Source organism: Elgaria multicarinata, chromosome 11 (assembly GCF_023053635.1).
Source record: "Elgaria multicarinata webbii isolate HBS135686 ecotype San Diego chromosome 11, rElgMul1.1.pri, whole genome shotgun sequence".
NCBI classification, from domain to species: domain Eukaryota; kingdom Metazoa; phylum Chordata; class Lepidosauria; order Squamata; family Anguidae; genus Elgaria; species Elgaria multicarinata.
Window position 1 is genome coordinate 20,695,581 of NC_086181.1, and position 18,786 is coordinate 20,714,366.

Below are 18,786 nucleotides of genomic sequence, written 5' to 3' on the forward strand. Positions count from 1 at the left end.
CCTCTTCATCACAACAGTTAAAGCTGCAGATGCCCTGCCCTCTTTTAAATCTGGTCACTCTTGTATAGCTCCTGCAGCTTTAATTGTTGTGATTAAAAGGAATTTCACCAGGTGCTGCATGCATAATAATGGCATCTGCTGAAATTCCTTTTTCAATACAACTGTTAAAGATACAGCAACCCTGTCCTCCTTTTCATATGGTCACCCTAAGTGACTTAGGTTAGCTATGACTAGTCTCATTGATTTACATAGGTCCATACTAAGCATGATTAAGGCCCCAGATAGACCTAAGGATTATCCCAGGCAAATGGAGGAGTCATCCCTGCCTGATCCAGTGATCCCCTGCGTGTCATTTTGATGCACAGGGATGATCCTGGGACAATCCCGGGACATAGGCTTGGTCTAGCCATGGCCGAAGTCTGGATCCAGCCCTCTGTTTATATATTTGTTATATTCAGTTAGGCAAAAATATTGTTCATTATGTTCTGCTTTACCCAACATATTGATTGATTATTAATCAGATTTTATACCATTTCCCACAAAGTTTCAAACATACAATATTGTGCCATCAAAGCAACAATAAAACATAACAATGAGACAACACAATAATAAAATGCTTAATCAGTGAAAAAACTTTACACTTTGCTGTATATGCTTAAGCTATGGCTGTCTGGATCACAATGCAGGGAAAGCCTGTACAAAGAGATGTGTCTTGAGGGGGCATATAAATGTCAGAATCGAGGAAGGCTGTCTAACGGCAGTATCCAGAAGGTCCATATGTCAGGCATGTGTGAAAGGGCTTTATCTTGTATTGTTCCCAAATGATGGAATATGCTCCCCCAAGAACTTGGATTTGTCCTCACTCTTTGTGCCTTTAGAAAAGCTGTGAAGACATATCTCTTCAGATCAGCCTTTCAAAATGTGCTGTTTAATGTTTTGATGTTTTACCATTTTTAGTGTCCTTGTGGTCATTGTATTATGATTTTATTTTTTTTAAATTGACTTGATGGCTTTTTTTTTAGCAAATAAATTGGCATATATATGCTAATAATAAATAATTAAATGCTAGCTATGATGACAGGAAACTGAATGTATGAATCTATTCATACATGGAAGCCATCAAATTATGCCTGTGCAAGTGTGAACCAGCCCCAAGTATACAAATCTCAAATATATTGTTGATTGGGTAACATTGTTTTATGTGTTTGTATACTGATAGCTTTGTATTACGTGATCATATCATATTTTTATGGTTTTAATCTTTGTAAACCACCCAGAGAACTTTCGCTATTGAATGCTAAAGAAATAAAATAAATGAAATGAAATAAAATGTAGAAAAAATGTCAAGTGTACACAAGAACCCCTCAAGCAGGCCCAAGAGTATCAGAAATATTTATCCCAGTTATATATAGCTACTATAGACTATTTTGTAGAAAGCTGAAAAAAAGAACTTTTAAGAGCAATCGCTTATTGAAAGAGTAAATAATTATCATTTTCCTCTTCCTGAGCATTCATGGTCCACCTAAATACTTCATAAATAATCAGTATTAATGTTTTGTTTAATAACAATGACATTGGATGATGATGAAGTTGTTGTTGATGATAGTCCAGACCATGTTGATGCCATTTAGGTCCCCCTAACATTAATAAGATTTAAGTTAGTCTTGACCAGGTTTTATATTGATTTCAATGGGACCTAATTGTACTAGCTTGGCCTCATCCAGCCCATTATGCTATTAGCACCTGGAAAACTAAGGCAATGGGTGGGTTGCCTCAGGTCACCAGACAGGTGTGTGATTGAAGTGGGGTTTAAACTCCAGTCATCTACATCCAATCCTCTATCTATTGAATCTCGCAGGAAATTGAACAAAACAAATTTGAGTGTTTGATTCCCTCCCCCTTTTTTAACCATTGTGATTGTTGTTTCTATGCAGGACATACATTCAGCCATGGAGAGGCAAAACCAATCCAGTGTTAGAGAGTTCATTCTTCTAGGCTTTCCCGCATCCCTAGGATTCCAGATCTTGCTCTTCATGGTGTTCCTCCTTGCCTACATTTTGGTATTGTCAGAGAACGTCATAATCATGTTGACTATTTGGGTGAACATTAACCTGCACACTCCCATGTACTTCTTCCTGTGTAACTTGTCCTTCCTCGAGATCTGGTATATCACTGTCACCCTGCCAAAGACTATGGTGAACTTCTTGATGGAGAGCAAACTCATATCCTTTGTAGGCTGCATGATGCAGCTCTATTTCTTCCTGGCATTGGGCTGCACAGAGTGTGTCCTCCTTGCTGTCATGGCCTATGACCGCTATGTTGCCATATGCTACCCTTTGCGCTACCAAGTAATCATGACACGAGCTCTCTGTGTTCATCTAGCAGCTGGTTCATGGATGAGCGGCTTCTTCATCTCCATGTGGAAGGTCCTCTTGATATCTCAGCTGACATACTGTGGCCCCAATATTATTAATCACTTTTTCTGTGATGTATCCCCACTTCTGAACTTGTCCTGCACTGACATGTCCCTTGCTGAACTGACAGATTTCATATTAGCTTTGTTCATCCTACTTACTCCTCTCTGTGTCACTATCATGTCTTACATTTATATCATCTCCACCATCTTACGCATTCCCTCTGCCAAGGGCCGTCAGAAAGCCTTCTCCACCTGTGCTTCTCACCTCACTGTTGTAGTTATATTTTATGCTGCCAGTATTTTCATCTATGCCCGCCCCAAGGCAATTACCTCCCTAAATTCCAGCAAATTGGTATCAGTCCTTTATGCTGTCATAGTCCCTCTTTGCAATCCAATCATTTATTGCCTCAGGAACAAAGAAGTGAAAGATGCACTAAAGAAAACCTTGCTGCAGAAACCAGGATTCTTCTCACAAAATGCTAACAGTGTGGGAGCATGACAGAGGGCAAAAATGAAAGGAAGGGAGCTGGAATTTGTACTGGCAGAGAAGTAAATAGCAAATCAATCACACTTATTAAAGACAGGCAGCCTTTACTTAGGAGACTTAAATCTATGGTGGAGGTCAATTATATTAGATGCTTCGGGATTAGCGTGTGTGTGTGTGTGTGTATTCACATGTGATGGTTGGTTGGTCAGTTTCAATTAAAAGGTCAATAGTTTGTAGGTCAAATGTCTAGTTAATTAAGTTATAGGAGTCAGGATATTTGCACAGGAAGTCAAAGGTTTGCAGGAGATTCAAAAGAAGTTCAGAGGAAGAGAGGCAAGGAGTTTGCAGGTGGTTCAATGAAAGGCCAGAGGAAGAACTTACGTAATAGAATTTTGGAGTTGGACATGGGAGTGAAACTAATTTTAAGATATAAAATCCCACAGGTTTTCCCTCCCCTCCCCACCCCGTTATAACTAAACCACAACATACAAAGACAGATACAGGAATTACTGAATAAAGTTCATGATTTTTAGGTAAAAGCCTGACTATACCATTGAAACAGAAGAGTGAATGGAGGAATGACTGGCAGCTGAGGCTAGAATGAAATGGTGGGTGGGGTGAGTGGCAGTTGGGGAAAGTTAGGTTGAAGGACAATAAAGACAGTTAGTGAGAGGTCAGGAAATTGGTATCTGATTTAGGATTGAGACTTGGTTTACACATAATGACCTGGTTTGCTAACCCATGCTTTATTTAAAATCAGCCATTCTAAATGCCAGTATTACAAACACACACCCCAGCATGCCTTTGGCAGTCCACACGCACCCACATCAGCTGCTTCCCTCCTCTTGTTGCTGATGCTGCTCCTCAATAGAGCATCGAAGACTAGCATCACCAAGGAGGGGAGGTAAGCAGATGTCAGTGGACGTCCCCAGCTCTGGCCAAGTCCTGCTAGGACTGCCTCAGCCCATGTTTCTCACCCACCAAGTGCTCCATCAGGATTCTGTACTAAAGGGCTGGGTCCATCCCAGGCACTTGCTCCCTTCCACGGGTTTGTTTCTGGGAATGCGTACAGTGCCTCTTCTCCCTCCCTCTTAAGGGTGAAGACCTTGAACACACTTCCCCTAGATTCAGAGAAAACAGCAATATCACGATTGGGTACATTTGAGCATGTCCAGAGTTTGGCCTCTCAAAGTCACACTGTTGTATCTTTTTATGATTTTAAAACCTTGCGAGGTGGCTGGGAGGAGGTACCGCAAATGGACACAGCTCATTTATGTGGGTTCTTTCCTTTTACTTGAGACTGACCTCAGGAGTCTGGGTTGTGAAAGGCACACAACTGCCACCCACCCAAGCACTCACAATGGCCATCAAAGGCCAGTAAGTCTGGCTTCTCCCACCCAAGGCATGCTGAGAGTTGGAGGCATAAGCTTAGTTTTTTTTTTTAATTCTTTAAAAATACTTTAAACCTAACATTTCATGGTTTTTAGATTTTTCTGGTACATTGTAGAGCCAGAAAAATCTAAATTTCTGATTTGGCACATCAATTAGGTTTGCCAAATTGCAAGCTTCCAACTCATCTGGAAGTGGGTAAATATTTCTGGACAGAGATCTGACACACATACTTTCAACTTTATAGGTAGAAATACAACCCTAATATTTTCCCTGTTCCACATATTCTTAATGTCTATGCGCATATATGAACTCAGTTTTGGCTAACCAAATTTGTGTGTATTTGTGAATGTGAACTGTTCAGATGAGCTCACCTCCTGCTATAGTCATACGCTATCCAGAAGTCAAAAACATTCATTGGCTGGACCTGCTCTTTTTCTGGGCACACATTAGCAGTTCTCCTCTGGATCTGTGCAACTAACAGTTTGGATGGCAAATCATTGCTGAGTGGTTTACATATGTGCAATTGTGTTTACACTTTGGGTTGGAATTTGGAAACACCATAGGATTCTGCATGCCAGGATTACCTGGTTGGCTAGCCGATGACCAGCAATTACCTGATTCCTAAAGTGATTACATGCAAATATTTAAACAGAGAAAAATTAAGATAAATGTGGAAATGGGACTTATTTAGGTGTAAACACATGCAAAAGTGAACAGGATTGACAACAGACTGAGGCTAGATCCTCAGCTATTGGGCTGTGTAAAATGCAATAAATAAATAAATAAATAAATCCACACTACTTCTTTAAAGTACTATTGAAGTGCACGGATAACTGTTGGGGCACAACCTACATTCCATATACCACTTTCATAGTGTTATTTCCTGATTATTATTATTATTATTATTATTATTATTATTATTATTAATTTATTTATATAGCACCATCAATGTACATGGTGCTGTACATTTTTATTCCACATTCATAATGATTTGATGCAAGGTGTAGATCTGGCCTGAGTTACTCACAACTAATTATCACATATACATTAGTGCCAGGTATGCACTGAAGAGAAGACCCCCTGAATACTGGAACTAATTTTACAGGACTTTTCCTTCCAGGCCCTGAACCTGGGTCCATCTTAGGCACACACTCTTCTGGAGCTTGCATGGAATTTAAATTTACACACTATATAGCTCTCCCCATCATTTCAAGAGTCATCAGTGACCTTTTGCCTCATAAAGTGAAATACCTTCTAGACACCCCCTAGAAAAGATATAAGTAAGGTATTTCAAAAACATTTTTATAAAAACACATTCGAAGTACTTTAAATTTCTTATATTTAGAAAGATTCTCCTAACATCCTGCAGCACTGATAACGAAACTTTCCCGAGGGCTGAACATTTAGCTTGGTGTACAATCTTATCCTACTGTACATACTAATAGTGAACTCATTCTCCGAGTGTGTATCCTTATGTAGCAAAATGGCACCATCCAACCACAAGATGTAGGGCTCAGCACTTTTGGGGGGAACTCTAGGGTTTATAGTAGGGCTGTCCACGGACCCCCCGCTCCGCCCCGCGGGCCGATCTGAAAATTTCAGATCGGCCCGCTCCGCGCCGCTCCGCCTATACTCCGCTCCTCTTCGCCGCAGAGCTCCGGCTCCAAATCGGAGCTCCGCAGTGGAGGGGAGTGGCGCCAGGTAAGGCCAGGAGAGGAGGACTGGGGGGTTACCGGACCCTGCCGCCATCGCCACCCATGCAGCGACGGCGGCAGAGCCCGGTAAGGGACCAAGGGAGAGGGGGCCCTTACCTGCCTCCGTCCGTGGTCCGTCGCCGTCTTAAATTGAGCCCGCGGTTCAACCAGGAAGTCTGGGCCGCAAGCGGCCCAGACTTCCTGTTTAAACCGCAGGCTCAATTGAAGACACTGACGGACTGCGGACAGAGGCAGGTAAGGGAGAGGAGGGCGGGGGGGGGTTACCGGGCTCTGCCGCTGTCGCAGCATGGGCGACAGTGACAGCAGCAGGGCCCGGTAAACCCCACTTACCTTTCTGGCTGAGCTCCGGATCGAGGCGAAGGATCTGCCTTCACCTCGATCCTCTTCGCCACGCTCCGCCGGCCCCCCAATCCTCTTCGCCTCCGCCTTAAGGGCAGGCGAAGCCCCCCGCTCTGCTCCTGCTTCTCCGGTCCGATTAGAAGCGGAGCACATCCCTAGTTTTTAGAAGTGCAAACAATCTTTAGAAACAGAATCCTATGATGGGGGAGGTAACCCCAAAACAGACCAATGAGGATGGAGCATGTTCAGTAAGCATGGGATGCTAAATATGGGGGGGGGGGGGAGAATAGAATATCCTGAGAAGGATGGAGTGGAATATCCTGGAAAGGGGCTGACTGACCAGAACCTTGAATAGAAGCACTCACACTGCAACATTTTGTTGCAGGCCCTACTTGTGCATGACTACAGATATGTTAATTTAATGGGATTTACTCCTAGATATGTATTATTTATTACTTTTTTATTTAATGCATTTCTTGGTTGCCCTACAGGGCAGAAGCCATCACATAGTGGCTTCCAACAATGCATCAGATTGTGATATTGAATCCAGTTCCCTGAGAGTCACAGGGTTAGTATTTTGAAAAACTTAATTGTCATGTATATGTGTCTTCAAAATGTTAGCCACCTTCTGGCACAACAATGCCACATGGGAAATTCAAGATTCTTATGAATACAAGTCACAGGTTGCTCGAAGCACCTAACCATTCTAATAAGTCTGTGAAAGAAATGCACTTCTAATCTTCAGGAATTATACCATCATTTAACAGGTATATCAGAATTATATTCGTAATTGGATTAATTTTCTTCCACAATTTATAGTGATATTTTTGCTATCTCTCTACTGCTTTATCGCCATGCAGTTTCCTGTGGTTCTACCATGCCAATATTCTCTAAATAACTTTTTCTATTTGCTCTTCTTCTTGTTCAGGATTCTGTTTGAAATGACCCAAGTATATAATTTGAAGGGGGGGATTCTATAAATTTCTGGAAGTAAACAAGAAGAGAGAGAGAGAGAGAGAGAGAGACTATGGGCTAGATCCAGAGTCCATCATGCCAGTTTTCAATGGCAGTTTTCTCTAAGTTTGACTAAATCTGGATCCAACCCTGTGAATTTTTTTGGGTTAAATGTTTCCATATTTGGTGATAACAAAGCATTTTTGTGTATTTTAGGGAAAGCTGTAAAGAAGGGGCATTTGGAAAAATGCAGCACATTGATTCTGTTTTAATGTACAAAGAAATGAATGGATAAATCTGGTTTTCCTTTTTAGGAAATTGTTATATTCATCTTTTCGTTCATGTGTGCAACATTCCATGCAGACTAATGTGGAGTTTTGAGACACTATAATATTTGATTATATGAAACAAACTATTTGGTAAGTCTTTCAATGACAACTAGTCATTAAGGCTATATGCTATTGGGTAAGACTATTGAGTAGTATGTCTCTGTATACCAGTTTCTGGGGAATCTGAGTGCTAAATTTATTTTGGGGATAGGTTTCAACAGCTTGGATAACTCCTTTAGAGCTATGGGTGGTTCTGAGTAAAACCCAGAATGGATTCACAGCCCCACTGAAATCAGAGTTTCTGGCATCCATTGCATGGAGGGTTTGTTGCACTCATGTCCTGCTTCTCATAAGCAGACAGCTGGTTGGCCATGATGTCATCAGAATGCTGGACTAGGTAGGTCTTCATAGACCAACATAGCTCTTAGTTTCTTATGATGTCTTCATACTCCCCCAAAAGATGTAACCACATTTATCGTGTTGTTATTTTATCAAAATGTTTTATGCATGGATGATAGAACCTATGTTAAAATTATTCGAACTCTTTTTTTTGTTGAAATAAATAAAGCATTAAAACCTGGAAAAAATATTTGAACCTTTCCAATATGTTGATCATATATCAGAACAAAGGTCCATCTTCTCCATCCATGATGTTTCCAACAGTTGACAATCTCTATGAAATTTATAAACTGTAGGTGCAAGAAACATATCTTTCATGTTCCTAACCCCTGGTATTCAGAAGTTTAATGAACCTGGTGATTCAAATATACCTTGACTCAAACACCTACGTCTGTTTGCCAATCTGAACGCTAGGGGATTTCATTTGGTCCATATTTTTAAGCCAATCAGCACAATTCACACTTCCAGACCAATACATGGACCAGAACTATGAGAGTGCACTTTTCCAAATTTTGTGATGCAGACCTCAGCTCAACAATTGCAATTTTTTAATTTATTTTTTGCCTACAAAATGCATATCTTGGAGAAAATGGATAGAAAATGCATGGGAGGGGGGAATAAATACAAAATGAATATTTTAGTGAACCACATTATGCAATTTAAATGTGATTCTTCATGCAGTTTTTAAAATGTAGAATGTGGAAGAGAATGGACATATGATTGGATGTATAAAAATTTGACATGGCTCAGAAATAGACAGATTTCTCCATCCCTAGTTCACAGGCATGATTGGTGGTCAAAAACAGGCATTTGTGTGCAAATCACATCCTCTGTGGAATCCTGTACCTCAGACACTGTACAATTAGCATCAATTATTATTCATTTTCCTCTTTATTTGTTTTGCTTTACAAACCCATTCATGAAAAATAGTTCCACCCCCCCCCTCCCTTGCTGTTTTAAAATCTGGGGAAAAACACTGGCAGACCTAATCATGGATATCCTGAATCACATCTTTTTAGCTCTGGAGTTCAGTTTTGGCTCCAACATCTTTAAATAAATGTACAGAGACGTTCTTCTAATGTTCAGCAAAACTGGGTGTGCAACAGCTAGTCTGTGAGCGAACACTCTGGGCAGAATCCAAAGGGGTGTTAATATCTGTGCCAATTCCTTCCCCCCCCCCTGCAAATACCCTTCGGCAAGCAGTTGGTTCCCCAATTCTGTTGCTCACGATTTAGCACTTCCTGTGGGAAGTCCCAAAATGAGTAGAAAGAGGTAGGTTGGTGGGCCTCCCTTATGCAAGTTCTGCTGACCTGCCTCCTTCCAGTAACAGGTGTTTCTGCTCCTTTTGCCCCAGAAATGCTAAATCACAGTTCCACGAGCAGAACAGTGATTTAGAATTACTGCAATCAAAGGCTGTAGCTAGACCTAAGGTTTATCCCAGGATTGTCCTGGGGTCAAACCTGTTCATCTAAGTGCCACACAGGGCATCCAGTGCTCAGGCAAGGATGAACCCAGGATGATCCTGGGATAAACCTTAGATCTAGCTACGGCCAAAGTTTTACTGTAACTTGTGCCTCTGTTTTGGGAAGTCAGGCTTTGACAAGTAGTGCTATTAAGGGTAGTGGAAATAAAGCAGATTTAGACCAACACTACAAAAAGAAATATTCACTTGTACAGATTATGGTCTTGAACACACTTGTCCTTAAGTTATTAGAAGGAGCTCTCTGTTTCTAATGCTTCCTAAGAACCTAAGAACTTTACTAGAGGTAAATCTAGTATAGATGGAATTTCATACAATTGAGTTTTTCTTTCTCCTGCAGGGAAGAAAGTGTATAATCCAGGATGTAGGATGGGGAAAGGGAATCAAACCATTATCACAGAATTCATCCTCCTAGGCTTCCCCACCTCCATGAACTTCCAACTTGTACTCTTCATCATTTTCTTACTGAACTACCTTTTGGTATTGGCGGAGAACCTAATCATCATGATGGCCATCTGGATGAACAGAAACCTACACAAGCCCATGTACTACTTCCTCTGTAATTTGTCCTTCCTGGAGGTCTGGTACATCACTGTCACCATCCCCAAGATGCTGTTGGACTTCCTTACTCAGAGCAAGCTTATCTCCTTTGCTGGATGCATGACTCAGCTTTACTTCTTTGTCTCTCTAGCATGCACTGAGTGTGTACTGCTGGCTGTAATGGCCTATGATCGCTATGTTGCCATTTGCTTTCCACTACGTTATTCAGTCATTATGAGCACGAGGCTCTGCTTCCAATTGGCAGGTGGGTCATGGATCAGTGGTTTCACCATCTCTGTTTTCAAGGTTTCTTTCATTTCACAATTAACATTCTGTGGTTCCAACATCATCAACCACTTCTTCTGTGACATCTCACCTGTGCTTAATCTGGCCTGCACCGATATGTCAGTAGCTGAGCTGGTGGATTTTGTACTAGCCATAATCATACTGGTCCTTCCTCTCTGTGTGACTGTTCTGTCCTACATCTACATCATCACCACCATCCTTCACATTCCTTCAGCCACTGGGCGCAACAAGGCTTTCTCTACCTGTGCCTCACACCTCACAGTTGTAATAATTTATTATACAGCCATGATCTTCATGTATGTGAGGCCCAAGGCCATCACTTCCTATGACTCCAACAAGCTAATCTCAGCCATCTATGCTGTTCTGACTCCCATGCTAAATCCTTTCATTTACTGCCTCAGGAATAAAGAGGTCAAGAAGGCTATTTGGAGAACAATGGGTGGCAAGATAATCATCTGAAAGAGGGATGAGTAAATGTTTATTATGGATTCGCTGTGCAGCATAATATAAACAGTATTTTCAATTGCCATTTTAATAAGAAGCAAGGAGGAATAAGATTTCAAAGGATAGTCACCAGCCTTTGAAATTAGAGGTTGCCACCCATGCATGGTGGATGGTGCATGAAGGGGATCCTCTCCGCTGTGCTCTTTTTGCCCTGTTTTCTTGTCTAGATTGGGGTGTGTGAAGGAGGCTGAGGACTTGATAGGAAGCTGTTCTCCTCCCCTCCTTCAGACCACCTCATTTTCATATGCTCTGCACTCCCTTTCTGAGTGCCGAGACATAGCAGTGCAGAGAGAACAGCACCAGCTATGAGGGGGTGAGGGAAGGGGTGCAGACTGGGTTTCTGGGAACCAAGGTTAGATCCCTGGCTCTGACTTTGGTTCCCAGAAACCAAACAATGCTATGGCCTCCCAGGCACTGTCCAGGGGGCGTAGGATTGCTCCCTTATAGTACTGGGATGTAGCTGTCAGTCATCTCATCCAACCCTTTGCTCTAGATCATCAATAGGTAAGATTCAGTATCATGTATGGGTTGATTTTAAACTTATAGTTGATTATCGTTTTATTATTTTATTCCTATTTATTAAGAACCATGCATATATGTTGACAAGGGATGGACTTGCTGACTTTAGGTATATTGCAATACTGTTTCCCAGTTTATCTGAATTATATTAGCAATGCTATTTATTTATTCATTCATTCATTATGCAGGTTTATCAAAGTAAACATACATTAACACAATCAGTGGTTGGCAATAGAACTATGAAACAATGAAACTATAATTATTCTGTATGAGTCACACCTCAGGAAAAGCCTGCATGAAAGGCCATGTCTTAGGCAGACAGCTGAAGATCAAAACTGAAGATGCTTGTCTAGTCAATAGGGAGCATATTCCAGAGGGCTGCAACTCTGCATGTTATGTTACAAGTACTCTGGGGTGAACCACCAAGTATAAGAAATAATGAATGGACCAAAAATCATACTACAAGCTTTATGACTGAGTTGGGGTTTGAAACATACATTTCCTAGCTAGTATGTAACATTCACTCTAGTGGCTCTTTGGGTGATTGTCAAAGCAGTCAGTAGTCTGTATCATTAGTAGTGGCCTCTAGATTGCCCTTAAAGTATAACTGAGTTCCCATTTCCCCTAGACCTTCTCTGAAATTGAATTTGGCTCTTTAGCCAAAATAATCTTGACACCCCCCTGCTGTAGGTGGATACAAAGCTTTTGTTGCATGCTCTGTCCATAGAACCATGAAAAAGTGTGTTTCTGCCACGCCTGGCATGACCTGGGCCTGGGGAAGCATTTGCAGGCAGGGAAGAAAGAGAGGGGCATGCTCGCCTGTCATAGGCTGAGCCCAGTAAGTTGCCACCGGGATGGGAGGGGTTTATACAGTTATAAAAGTGAACTTACCCCACCCAGTCTCCTCTTCAGGGGCAACACCAGAAGTTCTCCCAACCCCTTAAGGGGTAGGCCCATGGGGAGGGCGAAGGCTGCAGCACCAACCCACGGGCCAGGAATGGCTCACCCAATTTAAAGCCTGTGTTCAGGCCTTACTGGATGCCCGATACGTTTTCCAACCCCTTTGCAGATCTTAAATAAATGTGGCCCTGTTTAAAATCCAACTGTACACATCTCGTCTCTTATTTATTGACCTACGTGCCGCAATAATGTGCTTCCCTCCCTTCCTGTAGCCTTAAAAATGTATCTGGCTTTTGACTTCAGGCTCATCCCTACCAAGCAGAATATTCGACTATGAAAGAAGTATGAAAGCAGTACATAAAAGTTTGAGAGTACATAAAACTTTAATACATAAAACTAGCCGGAGTAGGAGGCCCCAAATCAGATCAAGACCATGGCATGAGAGTGGCTCCTGCCCTTTGCCCTGCTTTGGAACCAATCAAAGTGGGGCCCTCTGTGTTTGTTATTTGCAGTGGGAAGAAAGTTCCCATTGGCACAAATGCTCCTCCACAATCTGGCTCTCCCCTATCACATCCTGTAATAGGGAAGAAACAGCTATGCAAGGCAAAATCACATAATTGTTGTACCCCTGCTGGAGGAATCCTCCTCAGAGGTGGAGTTAGAGCTCCCAGATATGGAAAATAGTGAGGAACACCCCATGTCAGGAGACCCAGGTGAGCTTGGGCCCTCAGGGGAGATGGCTGCAGGTCCCCATGAGAGGAGGGGAACGTTGCTTCTGAAACAGAGACTGGGCTTGCATGTCATGCTAATTCATGATGGGTTGCTTTCCTGAACAACCCACAATGGGTTAATGTGTCATGCAAACCCATACTAGTTTTATCAGAGTGGGTTGTTTTTCCCAAACAACCCACCCTGATAACCCATGTAGGGTTTGTTTGTCATCTGAACCCGAACATGACAACCTATCATGGGTAAATTGCACCAGGCATCAAGTCACTCTTCCAGAGAATGGCTGTGATTGCTTTTTGTGGTCACAGCCAAGACACTGCCAGTGCTTCTTTCCCCTTGCCAGGGCCAAGGAAGGGATCTGCAGGGGTTGGGTGGCACCTTGAATCCCCAGTGTTTTGGGATAATTAGGTGATCTTCAGCAATGAGTAGTGGGGAAAGTGCTCAAGATCCCCTAATTTGGCTAGTGCTTGCCCCCACCAATGGAGGTTCCCCCCTTTCAACTCAGCAGGACCCCAATTTAATAGGAAAGTCAATCCCTCCTTTTTTGCTTTCCTTCTCTTAGCTGTGAGGGGCTTTTGGCAGATGTCAATGAGCTATCAAACTCTAGCTCAGCTATCATAAAGAGTGGAGTGAGTAGGGAATTAAGTGGATCTGGTTGGAAAAGTCATCTTTTGTGTATGAGACTGAGGCCGTAGCTAGACCTAAGGTTTATCCCAGGATCACCCTGGTTTTGTCACTGCCTGAGCGCTGGATGCCCTGTGTGGCACTTAGATGAACAGGTTTGACCCCAGGACAATCCTGGGATAAACCTTAGGTCTAGCTACAACCTGAGTGACCACTTAGACACAAGAGTGTTGCCATCTCACAAGACAGGAGAGTACGTTTCTCATGAGAAGGAGTTCTCAGTTGCAAATGAGGATTCCTCAGGAGTGAAGGTGTCTTTGTGAGCAACATCCTCCTCATGATTATTTATTTAATTAATAATTAAATGGGTGGGGCTCTGGCAGCTCTGGCTATATAAGCTTTCAGTTAAAGTTTGCTAGTTGTTGGAACAATGTCTTACTACCAAGTCCATCTGCTTTCCTGTTCTTGTTCTGTTACTGAACCTCTGTGCCATGGACCTTTGAGTGCCTGCTTGAGTGTGCTTCTTGGGTACTGCTTGTATTTGATCACTCATCTCTGTTTGGACCTTGATTGCACCTCAGATCTTTCTTTTGGGTCTCATCCTCTTTCCTGGTAATAGTATGCCTTTCACCATGCCCTGTTTACTGACTTGCTTGAACTGCTCTCTTGCTGAACTTCTGTGCTTGATAATTTGCCTGTTAATTGACTTGCCATTGACTTTTCCCCTTAATTTGTCCAAATGCTGAAACTGACCAGTGACTGATATCATGTTTAGTTTGGCTATTATTATTATTATTATTATTATTATTATTATTATTATTATTATTATTATTTATTTATATAGCACCATCAATGTACATGGTGCTGTACAGATTACACAGTAAATAGCAAGACCCTGCCGCATAGGCTTACAATCTAATAAAGTTGTAGTAAACAATAAGGAGGGAAAGAGAATGCAAACAGGCACAGGGAAGTGTAAACAGGCACCGGGTAGGGTGAAGCTAACAGTATAGAGTCAGAACAACTCAATATTTAAAAGCTATAGGGAAAAGAAAAGTTTTTAGCTGAGTTTTAAAAGCTGTGATTGAGTTTGTAGTTCTCAAGTGTTCTGGAAGAGCGTTCCAGGCGTAAGGGGCAGCAGAAGAAAAAGGACGAAGCCGAGTAAGGGAAGTAGAGGCCCTTGGGCAGGCGAGAAGCATGGCATCAGAGGAGCGGAGAGCACGAGCGGGGCAATAGTGTGAGATGAGAGAGGAGAGATAGGCAGGAGCTAGACCGTGAAAAGCTTTGAAGGTCAACAGGAGAAGTTTATATTGGATTCTGAAGTGAATTGGAAGCCAATGAAGAGATTTCAGAAGTGGAGTGACATGGTCAGAGCAGGGGGCCAAGAAGATGATCTTAGCGGCAGAGTGGTGGACAGAGACCAGCGGACTGATGTGAGACGAAGGAAGGCCAGAGAGAAGAAGGTTGCAGTAGTCCAACCGAGAGATAACCAGTGCGTGAACAAGAGTCTTGGCAGAAGAGACAGACAAAAATGGTCGAATCCTGGCAATATTATATAGGAAGAAACGACAGGATTTAGCTACTGCCTCGATATGAGGAATAAAGGAGAGCGAGGAATCAAATATAAAGCCAAGGCTATCACTTACCTGTAAAATCTGTCCCAACCCCTGCAAGCCATTAGGTAAGATCAGGTTTATACATTATAGCTGACAGGATGTTGCAGTGGGCAGGAGGAAGGGAGCTGCAAGCTGGACAGCAAAGGAGATTTTACCTTGCAGTGTGAGGTTCCCAGGCACGCAGGAAGGCCATACATGTATCACAAGATGACTCCTGTTCCTTTGCATTTTTGAGAATAAGAGTAGAAGCTGTCCTTACAATTTAAAATCAAATTGATGCAAATTGGTATATTTAAATTGTGAGTGCTTTCTAAATCTGTATGCTTAAATGTGCATTAGCTGATTGAATCAGGAAATAGAACCTGTTTCTTTGAATATGGAAAATATACATCCATCACAATCCACTTTTGGAAGAAAACAACAATACACCTCTTTATTCCTATTAAGGAAATGTTGCATTTGTTCTTCAGATATGATCCTAGTACTAACATTCTAGGGACTTTGTCTGAAATGAGCACCATTTACTATAAAAGAGGGGGGGAAAACTATTGAAAGAAACAAGAATTCTCCCATTTTCCTAAGGTATTTACAGAGACAGACCTGGCTCTCTCTCTTTCTTTCTCTCTCCCTCCCTCCCTCCCTCCTTCCTCTGCCCTTTGGATACTTTCATTCTTTTCAGTGGGAGAAAATAACATGTTCAGAAGATGTTCAGTGCTGTGAAATAATTATATTTTGGAGGCATATACATGGGTAGTGTGAATCCTGTCTATTGAAATCAAGGTGAGAGATGCTTTGTGTGTGTGTGTGTGTGTGTGTGTGTGTGTGTGTGTGTGTGTGTGTATATATATATATATATATATATATATATATATATATATATATATATTCTACCATTGTTGTTGTTGTTACTATTTGGATAGATGTTCTAAAGGTCCTGCAGAGATATCAGACTTTTTAGTCAATATCAGCTGCTACAGAGTTTGGGTTTCTCTTATTTTAATCTCTCTCTCTCTCTCTCTCTCTCTCTCTCTCTCTCTCTCTCTCTCTCTCTCTCTCTCTCTCTCTCTTTGTGTGTGTTTGTGTGTGTTTGTGTGTGTGTGTGTGTGTGTGTGTGTGTGTGTGTGTGAGAGAGAGAGAGAGAGAGAGAGAGCATGTTTAAGGTGTTAAAATGTGCTGTTTGCCACAGGCATGTTTAGAGAGCTGCAATATTTTGGAATGAAGTACACCCAAAATGTTACATCATTCTGAAGCTTCTGGTGTTATGGGAGAAGAGATAGTGAATAAAGGTTGGGATTATCTTATTATCTTTACATGAGTTATTTCTGAGACATTTCCATCTCTGTCAGGGAAATAAATAGATATTGGAAATTGGCATTTTAAAAAAATAAATCATGTAGATCATGTAACTTTGCATGCACAGAGTGCAAACTAGAGTGCTTACACTGAGGATATGGCAGAGGGACAGTGCCAGTCTTTACACTTTCTAAGTCTGATATGTACACCTTGCCCACATGTACAGTTTGGAACTTCAATGCACAGGAATAAATTATATAAGACTAAAGAAAGGCATTGTGCATTTTCCCAATTCTTAAAGGAGAATGGGAGTTTCCACTCTATACATGAGACAATAGAGTCTACCTTAATTGAAGCACCTGCATGAGATCAGAGCCTTAAAACTAAGGGTTTTTGACAACTTGTAGCTTGACTTCAAACTATGGCCATAGCTAGACCTAAGGTTTATCCCTGGATTGTCCAGGGGTTCAAACCTGTTCATCTAGGTGACACACAGGGGATCCAGTGCTCAGGCAGGGGCGAACCCTGGATGATCCCAGGATAAACCTTAGGTCTAGCTGTGGCCTATGTCATATCTACACAATTTAGAGTGTAGCCTGCAGCCCATGGCCACTACATCATGCTCGGGGTAGCCACACTTCTTTTCTTTTTCCCTCTGGAATTTTCTCTTCTCAGAGAAAATGGAATGTCTGACATTTCCAATGAGCAACATCTGGCATTTCGTCTCTAAGCTTGAGGGGAGTTTTAGGCCATAGCTAGACCTAAGGTTTATCCCTGGATCGCCCAGGGGTCAAACCTGTTCATCTAGGTGACACACAGGGGATCGAGTGCTCAGGCAGGGGTGAACCCTGGATGATCCCAGGATAAACCTTAGGACTAGCTGTGCCCCCAGTGTTGTGGAAGGATCTTTTCCCTGCTCTTAGTACATGAGTTGTTTTAAATTAGAAGAAAGCCATTTGGAGTCACAGTAGTCAGATGCTTTGTTTTTTTGCCCACCATAAGAAGATACACCATGAGAAGATGCATGTGCATGTGTGTGTACATGCATTTGGAAATGTTAGAAGTTTATGTTATTAAAGTGGTTCTAATTCAATATGGTCCCATTTCAACTTTTCAGCAGTTTCATTCCATGTTAACTGATCGATAAGAGATGCTGCTTGTGATAACCTCTTCCTTTCAAATGTATGAATGAGTAGAAATGAGCACAAGGAGTGGGTTTCATGATTTTTGAACTGTGGTATGCTCTGATCTCAGTGCTTTTGTCTGCGAAAGAGTCATATAAACTTACATTGATCTGATTCGCATGGTGATTGAGCATTAAACAAGCCAACAAGTGTTAAACAATCCACAGGATATTGCCTGTTTATTATTTATTTATTTTATTTAAAACATTTGTATCCCGCCCTATATCATTAGATCTCAGGGCGGACCTGCCTGGCACTAGGACAGACCTGTCCCAAGTGCTCGTGAGCCTGACTTCCAGGTCATGATACACCCTTTGTCCCTTCTCCCCCACTGTGTTAACGGCCATCACTATTAATGCATTGGGGGAAATATGCTGTTGCCCCAGCCTTGGGGAAATTGTGTGTTTCTTCCTCCCCCCACTGCACCAAACAAGCCCTTAGAGGCTCTCTCAATGCAATCAGGGCCTCCAGAAAATGCCCAACTCCCCTGGTCATACTAATGGTGTGGCCAGGGGGAAATGCACATGTTCTGGAGGCCCCGGAAAGTGGTCTGCTGAGGGCTCAGCTGGGTCACTAGCCTCCCAAGTGCTCAGCAAAGGCTTGTGTGGTCCCTGAAGCAGGCCATGCATATAGGGCTCGGTGAACTTGCAGGACAGGCCCCCAGCTGAGCTCACCAAACCATATTCAGGCTACAGCCAGATCAACAGAACCTTAGTTTAGAAATTGAATCCACAAACAGTAGCAAGGGGGTATGTTTGCTAGTCAGTTGTGCATAACACAAGACTATTTAAAATACAAGTAGCTATCTTTGGTTAATGTACAATGAAAGGTAGTTATTGTGAAACTGCCATTGGCCATCCCTTCGCAACCCCAGTGGCTCTCTTAATCCTTCAAGGTGAACGTCCTCCTCTAAGTTGCACTCATCAATCCCCTGCAACCTTGGTGCCTTGAAAACCCCTCCTCCCTGTCTGACTCCAAACTGGTTCCCATGTCTTCTTAGGGTGTGTTTGCGGAGCTGGTGGGCCCAATCCCCACAACAATAAATAAAACTGACCCTCTT

The 18,786-nt window shown here is 42.2% G+C and overlaps 2 protein-coding genes across 2 annotated transcripts; both read left to right on the forward strand.

The window, feature by feature from the left end:
* Positions 1 to 1,949: 1,949 nt before the first annotated feature.
* LOC134406541 (olfactory receptor 226-like) lies at positions 1,950 to 4,426 on the forward strand. Its single transcript, XM_063138016.1, has 2 exons — positions 1,950 to 2,863; positions 4,411 to 4,426. The coding sequence occupies exons 1-2, from the start codon at positions 1,950 to 1,952 to the stop codon at positions 4,424 to 4,426; spliced, it is 930 nt and encodes a 309-aa protein (XP_062994086.1).
* Positions 4,427 to 9,859: 5,433 nt separating this feature from the next.
* On the forward strand, positions 9,860 to 10,816 carry LOC134406547 (olfactory receptor 6B9-like). Its single transcript, XM_063138021.1, has one exon. It carries the CDS (start codon positions 9,881 to 9,883, stop codon positions 10,814 to 10,816), a length of 936 nt encoding a protein of 311 aa, XP_062994091.1. The 5' UTR covers positions 9,860 to 9,880.
* Positions 10,817 to 18,786: the final 7,970 nt, after the last annotated feature.

What these genes read in the sequence shown, in the direction of transcription:
- LOC134406541 (XM_063138016.1), top strand. Translation starts at nt 1,950, where the DNA reads ATGGAGAGGCAAAACCAATCCAGTGTTAGAGAGTTCATTCTTCTAGGC.
- LOC134406547 (XM_063138021.1), top strand. Translation starts at nt 9,881, where the DNA reads ATGGGGAAAGGGAATCAAACCATTATCACAGAATTCATCCTCCTAGGC.